The following is a 13,694-nucleotide window of genomic DNA, read 5'->3' on the forward strand; positions in this document are numbered from 1 at the left end:
AATATAAGGAAAGATAGGGGGAGGTAGGGAAAGATATGGGGAGGTAGGGAAAGATATGGGGAGGTAGGGAAAGATATGGGGAGGTAGGGAAAGATAGGGGAGATAGGGAAATGAATTAGGGAGGTAGGGAAAGATATGAGGATGTAGGGGGAGGTAGGGAAAGATAGGGAACTATATTGGAGGTATTGAAAGATAGGGGGAGGTTGGGAAAGATAAGGAACTATATTGGAGGTATTGAAAGATAGGGGGAGGTTGGGAAAGATAAGGAACTATATCGGAGGTATTGAAAGATAGGGGAGGTAGGAAAATATATGGGATGTAGGGAAAGTTATGGGATTTATAAAAAATTTAAGGAAAGAATTGGAGGTAGGGAAAGATAGGGGAAGGTAGGGAAAGATAGGGGAGGTAGGAAAAGATAGGGGGAGGTAAAGAAAGATATGGGAGGTAGGGAAAGATAGGGGGAGGTATGGAAAGATAGGTGGAGGTAGGGAAAGATAGGGGGAGGTATGGAAAGATAGGTGTAGGTAGAGAAAGAGAAGCGGGTGGGGAAAGATAGGGTGAAGTAGGGAAAGATAGGGTGAGGTAGGGAAAGATAACGAGAGGTAGGGAAAGATAGGAGGATGAAGGGAAAAATAAGGGAGGAAGGGAAAGACAGTGGGAGGTAGGGAAAGATATGGGAGGTAGGGAAAGATAGGAGGATGAAGGGAAAGATAGCAAAGGCAGGGAAATATAAGGAAAGAGATGGGGAGGTAGTGAAAGATAGGGGGAGGCAGGGAAAAATAGGGGGGGTGGGGAAAGATAGGGAAAGACAGGGTGAGGTAGGGAAAGATAGCGAGAGGTAGGGCAAGATAGGAGGATGAATGCTAAAATAAGGGAGGAAGGGATAGACAGTGGGAGTTAGGGAAAGGTAGGGGAGGTAGGGAAAGATAGGTGGAGGTAGGGAAAGATAGGGGAGAGGTATGGAAAGATTTGGAAAAATATGTGGAGGTAGGGCAATATAAGGAAATATAGGGTGAGGTAGTTAGAGATGGGGGGAGGTAGAGTAAGATAGGGTAGGATAAGGGGAGGTAGGGAAAGATAGGGAAAGGTAGGGGGATAGGGAAAGATTGGGGGTTCTAGGGATGGATAGGGGAGGTCGGGAAAGATAGGCAGAGGTAGGGAAAGATAGGTGGATGTAAGGAAAGATAGGGGGAGGAAAGGAAAGATAGGAAGATGTAGGGAAAGATTGGGGAGTTAAGGAAAGATAGGGGGAGGTAGGGAAAGATAGGGAGGGTTAAGGAAAGATAGGGGGAGGTAGGGAAAGATAGGGGGAGGTAGAGAAAGATAGTGGAGGTGGGGAAAGATAGGGGAGGTAGGGAAAGATAGGGGGTTGGATGGGAAAGATATGGGGAGGTAGGGAAAGATATGGGTAGTGGGTAAAGATAGAGGGAGGTATGGAAAGATAGGTGAAGGTAGGGAAATATAAGGAAAGATAGGGGGAGGTAGTGAAATATAGGGGGAGGCAAGGAAAGATAGGGGGGTGGGGAATGATAGGTGAGGTAGGGAAAGACAGGGTGAGGTAGGGAATGATAGGAGGATAAAGGGAAAAATAGGGGAGGAAGGGAAAGACAGTGAGAGTTAGGGAAAGGTAGGGGTAGATAGGGAAAGATAGGGGGAGACAAGGAAAGATAAGGGGAGGTAAGGAAATATATGAGGATATAGGGAAAGATAGGGGGAGGTAGGAAAAGATAAGGAACTATATTGGAGGTATTGAAAGATAGAGGGAGGTTGGGAAAGATAGGGGGAGGTAGGAAAAGATAGGGGGAGGTAAGGAAAGATAGGGGAGGTAGGGAAAGATAGATGAAGGTAGGGAAATATAAGGAAAGAGAGGGTGAGGTAGGGAAAGACAGGGTGAGGAAGGGAAATATATGGGATCTAGGGAAAGTTATGAGATTTATAAAAAAAATATAGGGAAAGATAGGGGGAGGAAGGGAATGCTAGGGGGAGGAAAGGAAAGATAAGAGGATGTAGGGAAAGATAGGGGGAGGTAGGGAAAGATAGGGGGAGGAAAGGAAAGATAAGAGGATGTAGGGAAAGATACGGAAAGCTATTGGAGGTAGTAAGATAAGGTAGGATAAGGGGAGGTATGGAAAGATAGGGAGTTGTTAGGGGGTAGAGAAAGATAGGGGATGTAGGGATGGATAGGGGAGGTTGGGAAAGATAGGCGGAGGTAGGGAAAGATAGAGGGAGGTAGGGAAAGATAAGGAAAGATATTGGAGGTAGGGAAAGATAGGGGGAGGTAGGGAAAGATAGGGGGAGGTAGGAAAAGATAGGGGGAGGTAAGGAAAGAAAGGGAGGTAGGGAAAGAAAGGTGGAGGTAGGGAAATATAAGGAAAGAGAGGGTGAGGTAGGGAAAGACAGGGTGAGGTAGGGAAAGATAACGAGAGGTAGGGAAAGATCGGAGGATGAAGGGAAAGATAGGAGGATGAAGGCGAAGATAGGGATAGTTAGGGAAAGATAGGATGGGTAGGGAAATATAAGGAAAGACAGGGGGAGGTAGTGAAAGATAGGGGGAGGAAGGGAAAGATAGGGGGTGGGGAAAGATAGGGTGAGGTAGGGAAAGATAGGATGAGGTAGGGAAAGATAACGAGAGGTAGGGAAAGATAGGAGGATGAAGGGAAAAATAAGGGATGTAGGGAAAGATAGGGGAGGTAGGGAAAGGTAGGAGGATGAAGGGAAAAAATAAGGGATGTAGGGAAAGATAGGGGAGGTAGGGAAAGGTAGGGTGAGGTAGGGTAGGAAGGGAAAGATAGGGGGAGGTAGGGAAAGATAGCGAGATGTAGGGAAAGATACGGAAAGTTATTGGAGGTAGTAAGATAAGGTAGGATAAGGGGAGGTATGGAAAGATAGGGAGTTGTTAGGGGGTAGAGAAAGATAGGGGATGTAGGGCTGGATAGGGGAGGTTAAGATAGGGGGAGGCAGGGAAAGATAGCGAGATGTAGGGAAAGATAGGGTGAGGTAGGAAAAGATGGCGAGAGGTAGGGAAAGATAGGAGGATGAAGTGACAAATAGGGGAGGAAGGGAAAGACAGTGGGAGTTAGGGAAAGGTAGGGGAGGTACGGAAAGATAGGGGAGGTAGGGAAAGATAGGGGAGGTAGGGAAAGATACGGGGAGGAAGGGAAAGATGTTAAGAGGTATGGAAAGATTTGGAAAATATGTGGGGGTAGGGCAATATAAGGAAATATAGGGGGAGATATTTAAAGCTAGGGGGAGGTAGAGTAAGATAAGGAAAGAGAGGGGAGGTAGGGAAAAATAGGGGAGGTAGGGAAAGATAGGAGGATGAAGGGAAATACAGGGGCGGAAGGGAAAGACATGGGAGTTAGGGAAAGGTAGGGAAGGTAGGGAAAGATAGGAAGATGAAGGGAAGATATGGATAGTTAGGGAAAGATAGGGGAGGTTGGGAAAGATATGGAAAAATATGGAGAGGTAGGGCAATATAGGGAAAGATAGGGCTAGGTAGTTAAAGATATGGGGATGTAGAGTAAGAAAAGGAAGGATAGGGGGAGGTAGGGAAAGATAGGGACATTTAGGGGGGTAGGGAAAGATGGGGAAATATATGGAAAGATAGGGGAGGAAGGGAAAGATAGGGGAGGAAGGGACATATAAGGAAAGATAGGGGATGGTAGGGTAAGATAGGGGGAGGTAGGGAAATATGAGGACAGATATGGGGAGGTAGGGAAAGATAGTGGGAGGTAGGGAAATATAGGGGGGGTAGGGAAAGATTTTGAAAAATATGGGGAGGTAGCGATATAAGTCAATATAGGTGGAGGTAGAGAAAGATAGGGGAATATAGGGAAAGATAAGGAAAGATTGGGGGAGGTGGGGAAATAAAGGTAAAGTTAGGGGAAGGTAGGGAAAGATATGGAAAGATAGGGTTAGGAAAGATAGGGGGAGGTAGGGAAAGATGGGGGAGGTAGGGAAAGATTTTGAAAAATATGGGGAGGTAGGGCAATATAAGTAAATATAGGGGGAGGTAGAGAAAGATAGGGGAAGATAGGGAAAGATAAGGAAAGATTGGGGAGGTAGGGAAATAAAGGGAAAGTTAGGGGGAGGTAGGGAAAGATATGGAAAGATAGGGGCTGTAGGGAAGGATAGGGGAGGTAGGGAAAGATAGGGCGAGGTAGGGAAAGATAGGGAAATATAGAGGGGGAGAAGGAAGGATATTGAAAGATAGAGGGAGAGAACGAAAGGTAGGGAAAGATAGAGGGAGGTAGGGAAATATATGGAAAGATAAGAGGAGGAAGTGCATATGTGGGGGGAGATAGGGGGAGGCAGGGGTTAAAGGGCAGTGGGGTTGATTCCTGCTGACTCTAGCATATATGTTCCGGGGTCAGCAACTCTAACCACTGTACCAATACAGGCCCCTGAGGCAACCAATCATTTATTCTGCCTATTGGAAGGCCCAAAAAATTGTCAAAGACTTCAGTCACCCAAGTCAAGACTGCCCCCCCCCCCCCCTTTGTTTTTCACTGCCTCGACTAACGTGTACCCCCGCACATTGACTCGGTATCGGTATGCCTGTATCTAGCCTCATTATTGTTAAGTAATTTTATTGTGTTACATTTTTTTTCTTTTTTTTACTTTAGTTTATTTAGTCAATATTTTCTTAACTCCATTTCTTGAACTGTATTCGGCGCATGCAACAAATAAAATTCGATTTTTTGCTTGCCTTGCATATGAAATAAAACAATTGATACAAAAAAACGATTTCCCTAATGGAAAACACATCTACCTCCTAAAAATATGTGAATTTATTAAAGTCCACATAAGCATTTACACAAGACACTGTAGCCTGCACGTATCCTACGTATCCTACTTGAACTGGCGCCCAGTGGACCTGCAGTCTAAGTTACAATGTAGGTATGGTACTGCATTGAATTCAAACACCGCTTCCAGTTGACACTGGTGGTGATTCTACATAACTCTTCAGGTATTCAAATTCTCCTGCTGACGGATTATTTTCCTCTTGCGACAAAATGGGTCAAATTAAGATCCGACATCTGTATTCGTTAAAGTATATGTATCTTACTGTGGTGACAATATGCCTCTGTAATACCATTCCTGTGTACCTATTGTCTTTCATAGTGGTGCTGGAACAACAAAAAAAAACACTAGTAAACGAACAACAAGGAAAGTCTAGCACCAGGTGGGATCCCACTCACCCTTTAACCAGCTCCACAGCGATGAAGTCATTGCCATCTCCACTGTTGAACAGTATGAATCCGTCAGGCGAGGTGGTTTTGAACTGAAAGAACAGGTGCATGGTGGTGTAGGCCTGCAGGGTGGCCAGGCTCAGGTAGCTGCTCTTCGTCTTGAAGGTCACAGGGTCAGCGATGATGGAGCGCATGCCAAATCGGGCGTTGAGCTCGCAGAAGTCGATGTCTCCGTTCTTACAGAGATCTATATACAGCAAACCGTTGAACCTGGAGTAAGTAGAGTGGGGAATAAATATATTGTCTGATGCATGTAAACGGAGAAACCCCTTTCTTGTTCACAGGAAGGGACCTGTCGTTTGCTAGAGACAAAGTTAACAACAACACCTGCTGAAGTGAAGTCAAACATAACAGCCATGTTACATGATTTAGATAGGCTCTCTCTAGAACAGACATCATTTCAACAACGTCAACATATTCCATCGGATGACATAGTAGTCACATTCAAATCTTGAATGCAGCTTGTAAGCTGTTGTGTATTTTTGGGTGAAATAACGATTCTAACAGCATATAGCATAAAGAATACAACAAAGTATATAACAAAGAATATGACAAAGAATTTATCAAAGAATATGTCAAAGAAAATAACAAAGAATTTAACAAAGAATATGACAAAGAATTTAACAAAGAATATGACAAATAATTTATCAAAGAATATGCCATATATGGCAAAGTATGCAAGAAAGTATATGACAAAGTATATGACAAATAATTTAACAAAGAATATGGCAAAGAATTGAACAAAGAATATGACAAAGAATTTAACACAGAATATGGCAAAGTATATAACAAAGTACAGCATTTAACAAAGAATTTAGCAAAGAATAATGCTAAATATACAAAAGTACAATGCTCAAAAAAATCAAGGGAACACTTAAACAACACAATTTAACTCCAAGTCAATCACACTTCTGTGAAATCAAACTGTCCACTTAGGAAGCAACACTGATTGACAATAAATGTCACATGCTGTTGTGCAAATGGAATAGACAACAGGTGGAAATTATAGGCCATTAGCAAGACACCCCCAATAAAGGAGTGGTTCTGCAGGTGGTGACCACAGACCACTTCTCAGTTCCTATGCTTCCTGGCTGATTTTTTGGTCACTTTTGAATGCTGGCGGTGCTTTCACTCTAGTGGTAGCATGAGACGGAGTCTACAACCCACACAAGTGGCTCAGGTAGTGCAGCTCATCCAGGATGGCACATCAATGCGAGCTGTGGCAAGAAGGTTTGCTGTGTCTGTCAGCGTAGTGTCCAGAGCATGGAGGCGCTACCAGGAGACAGGCCAGTACATCAGGAGACGTGGAGGAGGCCGTAGGAGGGCAACAACCCAGCAGCAGGACCGCTACCTCCACCTTTGTGCAAGGAGTAGCAGGAGGAGCACTGCCAGAGCCCTGCAAAATGACCTCAAGCAGGCCACAAATGTGCATGTGTCTGCTCAAACGGTCAGCAACAGACTCCATGAGGGTGGTATGAGGGCCCGACGTCCACAGGTGGGGGTTGTGCTTACAGCCCAACACCGTGCAGGATGTTTGGCATTTGCCAGAGAACACCAAGATTGGCAAATTCGCCACTGGCGCCCTGTGCTCTTCACAGATGAAAGCAGGTTCACACTGAGCACATGTGACAGACGTGACAGAGTCTGGAGACGCCGTGGAGAATGTTCTGCTGCCTGCAACATCCTCCAGCATGACAGGTTTGGCGGTGGGTCAGTCATGGTGTGGGGTGGCATTTCTTTGGGGGGCCGCATAGCCCTCCTGGTGCTCGCCAGAGGTAGCCTGACTGCCATTAGGTACCGAGATGAGATCCTCAGACCCATTGTGAGACCATATGCTGGTGCGGTTGGCCCTGGGTTCCTCCTAATGCAAGACAATGCTAGACCTGATGTGGCTGGAGTGTGTCAGCAGTTCCTGCAAGAGGAAGACATTGATGCTATGGACTGGCCCGCCCGTTCCCCAGACCTGAATCCAATTGAGCACATCTGGGACATCATGTCTCGCTCCATCCACCAACGCCACGTTGCACCACAGACTGTCCAGGAGTTGGCGGATGCTTTAGTCCAGGTCTGGGAGGAGATCCCTCAGGAGACCATCCGCCACCTCATCAGGAGCATGCCCAGGCGTTGTAGGGAGGTCATACAGGCCCGTGGAGGCCACACACACTACTGAGCCTCATTTTGACTTGTTTTAAGGACATTACATCAAAGTTGGATCAGCATGTAGTGTGGTTTTCCACTTTAATTTTGAGTGTGACTCCAAAATCCAAACCTCCATGGGTTGATAAATGTGATTTCCATTGATAATTTTTGTGTGATTTTGTTGTCAACGCATTCAACTATGTAAAGAAAAAAGTATTTAATAAGAATATTTCATTCATTCAGATCTAGGTTAGTGTTCCCTTTATTTTTTTGAGCAGTGTATATAACAAAGGATACAACAAAGTATGTGTCAAAGTATATAACAAAGAATATAACAATGTGTATATTACAACGTATATGACAAAGAATATTGCAAAGTGTATAACAAAGTATATAACAATATATATGTCAAACTATATAGCAAATTATACAAATGATATGACACAGAATATGGCAAAGTTTATGACAAAGTAAATGACAAAGATTTTGACAAAGTATATAACAAAGTATATGATCAAGTATATAACAAAGTATATGATAAAGTATATAACAAAGTATATGATAAAGTATATAACAAAGTATATAACAAAGAATATGAGCGAAGAGGAACCTGAGACTCTGTAGGTGTCCAATGAAGCTAGAGGGGATGGCCGAGACGAATCGTCTCTCCGTCATGATGCCCGTCTCGATGTTGTGGAACTCCAGGCGGGTGTGGTCGCCCGCCATCTGGCCTGGAGTAGAGGGCGGGGTGGAAAGAAAACAAGATAGAAAAGAAAAGGAAACACCGTCTGATACTAACACAAAGGGCTGAATTTAAAATGGTGGTGAATTTTGGCCAGTACAATATGGTTAAATACAACATAATACTACAAATGAATTAACATCAGCAAGAACAATGCAGTCCTATTAATAGATGTCAACAGTTTATAGTTTATATATAGTTATATATAGTTATAGTTTAATATAGTATTTTAGTCACCCTTCTCAAATAGTTACTTAAAAAAGCATAAGAAAACACTGAAAGGATAGTTCATCTTAATTAGCAAATGTTGTAATTCATGTAATCCTTAAACTATGTCAGAACAACATGACACGTCACCCATGCAATCAGTGGCAGATGAGGGACTTTTTCTCCAGGTTTGGGGTCACTTCCATTTCAATTCAGGAAGTAGATTGAAATTCCAATTCCAATTCTCTTCCATACTTTTCAATTAGGTGAATTTGGAATTGGAATCTGCTTAACTTTCTGAATTGGGTGGAGTTGAAATGAAATGGACCCTTTGTTTCTCTCAGACTGTAGCTGATATAATACCTTCTGCTATGTCATCATCCACCATGAGCTTGTAGGTTTTTCCCCGGCGGACCACGCGCACCGTATGCCACTCATTATCATTGAGTTTTTGCCCAGCATACAGGGTCTCGGGTCCCTTGCCTGAGAACGATGGTTGGTCACAAAGTTAAAGTCATCCTGCGTCACCAACCAAACCTTTGCTTTCCACTTTCCAATAGGGGCTGTTATATTGGGTCTTTTTCAATAGAAGGCAGTGATATAATGAGCTTATTTATAACCACTCAAAGAAGCAGGGTAATTGAAGGCGTATATTGCAGATGATGATAGCAGAGCAGCTTGACATGTCAAACTGACTTGTCTTCTGATTTATTTACATTTGGGATCATTTGAGCATTTTCACATTTTATTTTTCATCACTTCTAAAATTGCATACTGTGGAAAGCAAAGGTTTGGTAATATTTAGGAAAAAATATTTCAGGTATTGTTTAAAAAGCAACAACGAATACTTTTTTTCTAAAACAATATTTCTTCAATCATGATTGCACACTGGACTAGCACCTTCATTGCGTAAATGTACGATTTTAAATGTGTATTGAGCAGAAAAACACTGCAGTCAATGCAACAATTACACAGCTTTTACTCATCATAGTGACTCGAAATCCCTTCCACTTTTCCAAATCAGTTATTAGTAGATAAATACTAGGTTAAAAAGGACTGTAAAGTGTTACCTACAAGTATACTAGGTTATTAATGTATCTTTCACAGCCAGGTAAAGCACCAGAGCTTATTGGCTGAGCCGTTGCTTGGAATTACCACAATCCCTCTAAGTACCAGTAAAGTCCTGTGATCTGGACAGCCTACTGCACTGTGTGTGTGTGTGTGTGTTCTCACACTGTCATGTGTGTGTGTGCTGTTCATTTGAAGTCAACACAAACAGAGTCTGTCAGACAGAAGCAGACGAGCACAGGGCCCCTGGAGGGAAGCTCTATTGATTTGGACAGTTTCTTGTTTCCTTGTGCTGTCAGTTGGCAGTGTTAAAATCTGGATTTTTTTTTTTTGCATGCGGCAGTTATTTGTCCCAGTATTTTGGGGTATGGTCATTATTTTAGTCTATTTTAGTCTTCACATTATTTTGACATAATATTCCTCATCACTAAGACCTGCTGTACTGTATGGCTCTTTTATAACAAAGGCTATTTGAGACCAGCCTGATGTTATCTGTTGTTTGTCCTGAAATGCCATAATGCCCGACTCGACCCGACCCGACCGATATGGTATTTTGGGATCCGATACCGATTCCGATATTAGAGTGAAAATATTCACTGTTAAAACTTCTTTGTGATAGGGGGCAGCATTTTCACTTTTGGATGAATAGCATGCCCAGAGTGAACTGCCTCCTACCTCTGTCCCAGATGCTAATATATGCATAGTATTATTAGTATTGGGTAGAGAACACTCTGAAGTTTCTAAAACTGTTTGAATGATGTCTGTGAGTATAACAGAACTCATATGGCAGGCAAAAACTTGAGAGAAAATCCAAACAGGAAGTGAGATTTCTGAGGCTGGTCGATGTTCGAATAGGCGATGAGTTGAACTTGCTTAACATTTGGACATATCATCCATTGTTTGTCACGACACCCAACTCCCTACCATGACACTTCACCTAACAGTATAGGTTTACTTAGTGGAACGCGTCAAGGAAAGATAGGTCTATAGCCGAGTAAAGAGCTACTAATGAATAAATAAAATATAATCCTGTGAAGAACTTATTTTTTTCCCAATCATTTTTTCTTCATCTTATATTTATCCTTTTCAATGGATTAAACAGCGATACAAATACATTGGTCAAAGGCTCATATCATACGACATTATTGGCCAATAGATGCATCGTTTCGACTATAATTATAGGAGCCGAATGTAGAATAATATGAATCATATCTGTCACTCACACATGTATCCCCCCTCCACACACACACACACACACACACACACACACACACACACACACACACACACACACACACACACACACACACACACACACACACACACACACACACACACACACACACACACACACACACACATCCTGTACACTGAAGGTTTCCGAGCCCTAATCACGAGTAAAAGCAGTTATTGTTGACTGTACTAAGACCCAAAATCCCAACTCCCCATTTATTAAACCAAACTTTTATTACAGTGAAACTACTTATATAACTAAAATACATTCATACAAAACAATGTCACAGGACCCTATAACATGAAATGTTCATATTTAATAAAAGATTGCCTTAAATAAAACCCAAAACCTAGAGATTAAGAAATCACCACCCTGTCTGTTTCTAGTTTGGGTGTTTGTGTTGTCAATAGTCTACTGATGATCTGACCAGTTGAACAGACAGACACACTCATTAGCCATTCTCCAACCAACACTATAAGAAATTCAAAGTTCAAATAACACATTCATTTAAGCAGCAGAGTATCCTAATACATAAGCAAAATGAAACTTGAGTGTTAACTTACTGGAAGTACAGTTTATCCTGACACAGTCTAGATGGGGAAGAATAAATGACAGATGAAATTGCATCCTTCAAGGTTATGGCTGCAGACATCCAAAAACAAGAATTCCACCCTTCCGGGGACATCCACATGCAGAGAGGCGGCCATTTTGTAAAAGGGGAGGGGTATCTATACATTGCTAGGTGTTAGACTGTTAGCTTAAAATACAAATTGATGGCTTGAATTTTACAAGTTTGACTCCAATTGCAATATGATTGTAATAACTAGTAATGTACTAGGTCGATTTAATATGTTCACAAATGTCAAATTCTTGGTCCATATACAAAAATAGTTATTGCTTTATATGGTCATTAGTTGGGTGTTGTGTGGTAAAATGTACATAGCGCTTTTGCAGCACTTGTTACAGTCATGAAATGAACTGAGTTCTGTGACCACTACTATAATACTTAGATTATACACATGTCATATATTTAAAGACGCATAACAAGGACACTGGCTGTCAACATTTTGAAAATGGCCGCTTTTATTTTACCAACCACATAGATTCTTCATCCCAGCATTGACTTTCATTTTGGAAGAGTTTCCTTTATTTTTAAGCTCAAAGTCTACAACTCCAAAGCCTTCACACCAACTTGTTGACTAAACAGAATATTAAAATCATATATCTGATATTAGCAAGAAGGTGGTGTTAGCTTTTCATTACGGAGCCACGGATCTTTGAAACCCAGTGAAATGCTATTACACTTGACACTGGAAGGACATAGCAAACAAAAATCATATTTACAATTCGAGATAGTGAATATCAATATCAAAAGGTGAATTGATTAGTGAAAGATAATTGACTCCTTCACTGACAACAGATTCCTGCCTGTTGTACAGGTTTATGTGGCTGCCATTTTGAGACGGCCTATGGGATACTACGATAGACATTCTGGGTGTGTCACCATGTGGCTGGTGGGTTTCATGTGTCGTCAACCGCAACAGAAAAGTGGGAGCGAACAGCCGCGATCCAATCAGCACCAGCACCATGCAGAGGCATAAGACCCGTGTATGTAACAGTACAGGATATAGACTGTAGAAATATATGTTGTTTCTATGAAATGATGTATCATATGAGTTAAGATAAAACACATAAAGAATATCTACCTCTTCAACACTTAAATGAGAATTTGTGATCCTCGTTATTGACATTGCACTTCATACAAAAAGGTTAATTGTGTAGAGTAGTTTTGTGCAAGCAAATAATGGTAGTTGCATTGCACTTGTATATAGGTAAAAGTACAACTTATTAAACTACTTCAATAAGTAGCATAGCCTATCAATACTACTGTACCTGTTATAATAACGACTACAAACTATTATGACAAATATCCAGCTTTAATAAAGCTTTATTCAGTCTTAAAGATAAAATGTGTTAATATAGGTAATGTATACCAGTGCTTCTTTCCTTTATGCAACACTGTGGTGTTGGTTGTTTGAGGGGGGCAGCCAGCTGCAGGTTTGGCTGGGCTCTGTTCTCGGGCTGTTCGCCTGACGGGCCGCAGGCTTAAGGCCTTTGAAGGGGTGAATACCATCTTTTGACAAAGCATGATGGGATATGGAGTTGTTCGCAGAGAGTGTATATAGTATGAGTACACCATAAACAGAGAAAAGGAGAACAAATACGAAATCAAAAGTCAAGAAGTTACAACTTGATGACAAGAAGATGATGTTAGTGGAAAATGTAAAGTGGAGCTTATTGTTTCTCAAATTCCTCTAAGTGAGAATGAGTTGGAGGCCTCAGAATTCTTCAGTTCTGCTGGCGGACCGAATGAGTATTCTCACATACTCCCTTAAAAGACATTCGCTTGAAAAACTAGAAAAAAGTGCCGAAAGTACCGTTTGTCCATTTTGAGACGCCGTCTCCAGTATACACTACATCAAAATAGTCCGAATTAATCTGAGATAACAAAAAAAATGTTTCAATAATTTATCATTTTTTGCCAAGGAGATCTTAGTCGTGCAATTTTACAAGTAAAATGTTTGGTGAGGCATTTCAAATGAAAAAAAATGTGCATGAAAACTGGTTGACTCTTGTTGTATGACAAAGTTTTTAATGAAGAATCCCTATTGTTTATCAATCACCAACGAAGGGGCGTAGACTTTGGCTACCAACTTCGGCTTGCCTCAAGAAAAAACATTGTTTATCCGAACAACCGAAAATGTATTTTACCAAAGTCCAAATCAAACAAAAGAGGCACAAAATGTTGTAATAATATATGCACACATTTTTTTTAGTCTGGGTTTAGTCTGGGAAGCATGCGGACAGTACTTAGAAAGTCACAGAACTTTACAATGCAACCAACGACATACTATTTACATTAAATTATAATAGCAGTAGTGTTCTGTTTAGCAGTAGTGTTCTGTTCAGCAGTAGTGTTCTGTTTAGTGGTAGTGTTCTATTTAGCAGTAGTGTTCTGTTTAGCAGTAGTGTTCTGTTTAGCAGTAGTGTT

General features: G+C 41.7%; 1 protein-coding gene across 1 annotated transcript in view; it reads right to left on the reverse strand.

Annotated features, from left to right (window-relative positions):
* LOC129813206 (neurexin-3a-like) overlaps nt 1-13,694 on the reverse strand; it is a 789,442-nt gene that overhangs the window by 447,163 nt on the left and 328,585 nt on the right. The window contains exons 12-15 of the mRNA XM_055865477.1: nt 11,206-11,232; nt 8,704-8,823; nt 8,002-8,122; nt 5,202-5,462 (exon numbers count right to left, since the gene is read on the reverse strand). Of these exons, the coding sequence (XP_055721452.1) occupies nt 5,202-5,462; nt 8,002-8,122; nt 8,704-8,823; nt 11,206-11,232 (529 nt within the window). The remainder of the gene's footprint in view (nt 1-5,201; nt 5,463-8,001; nt 8,123-8,703; nt 8,824-11,205; nt 11,233-13,694) is intronic.

The sequence above is a fragment of the Salvelinus fontinalis genome, chromosome 16 (genome assembly GCF_029448725.1).
Source record: "Salvelinus fontinalis isolate EN_2023a chromosome 16, ASM2944872v1, whole genome shotgun sequence".
NCBI classification, from domain to species: Eukaryota; Metazoa; Chordata; class Actinopteri; order Salmoniformes; family Salmonidae; genus Salvelinus; species Salvelinus fontinalis.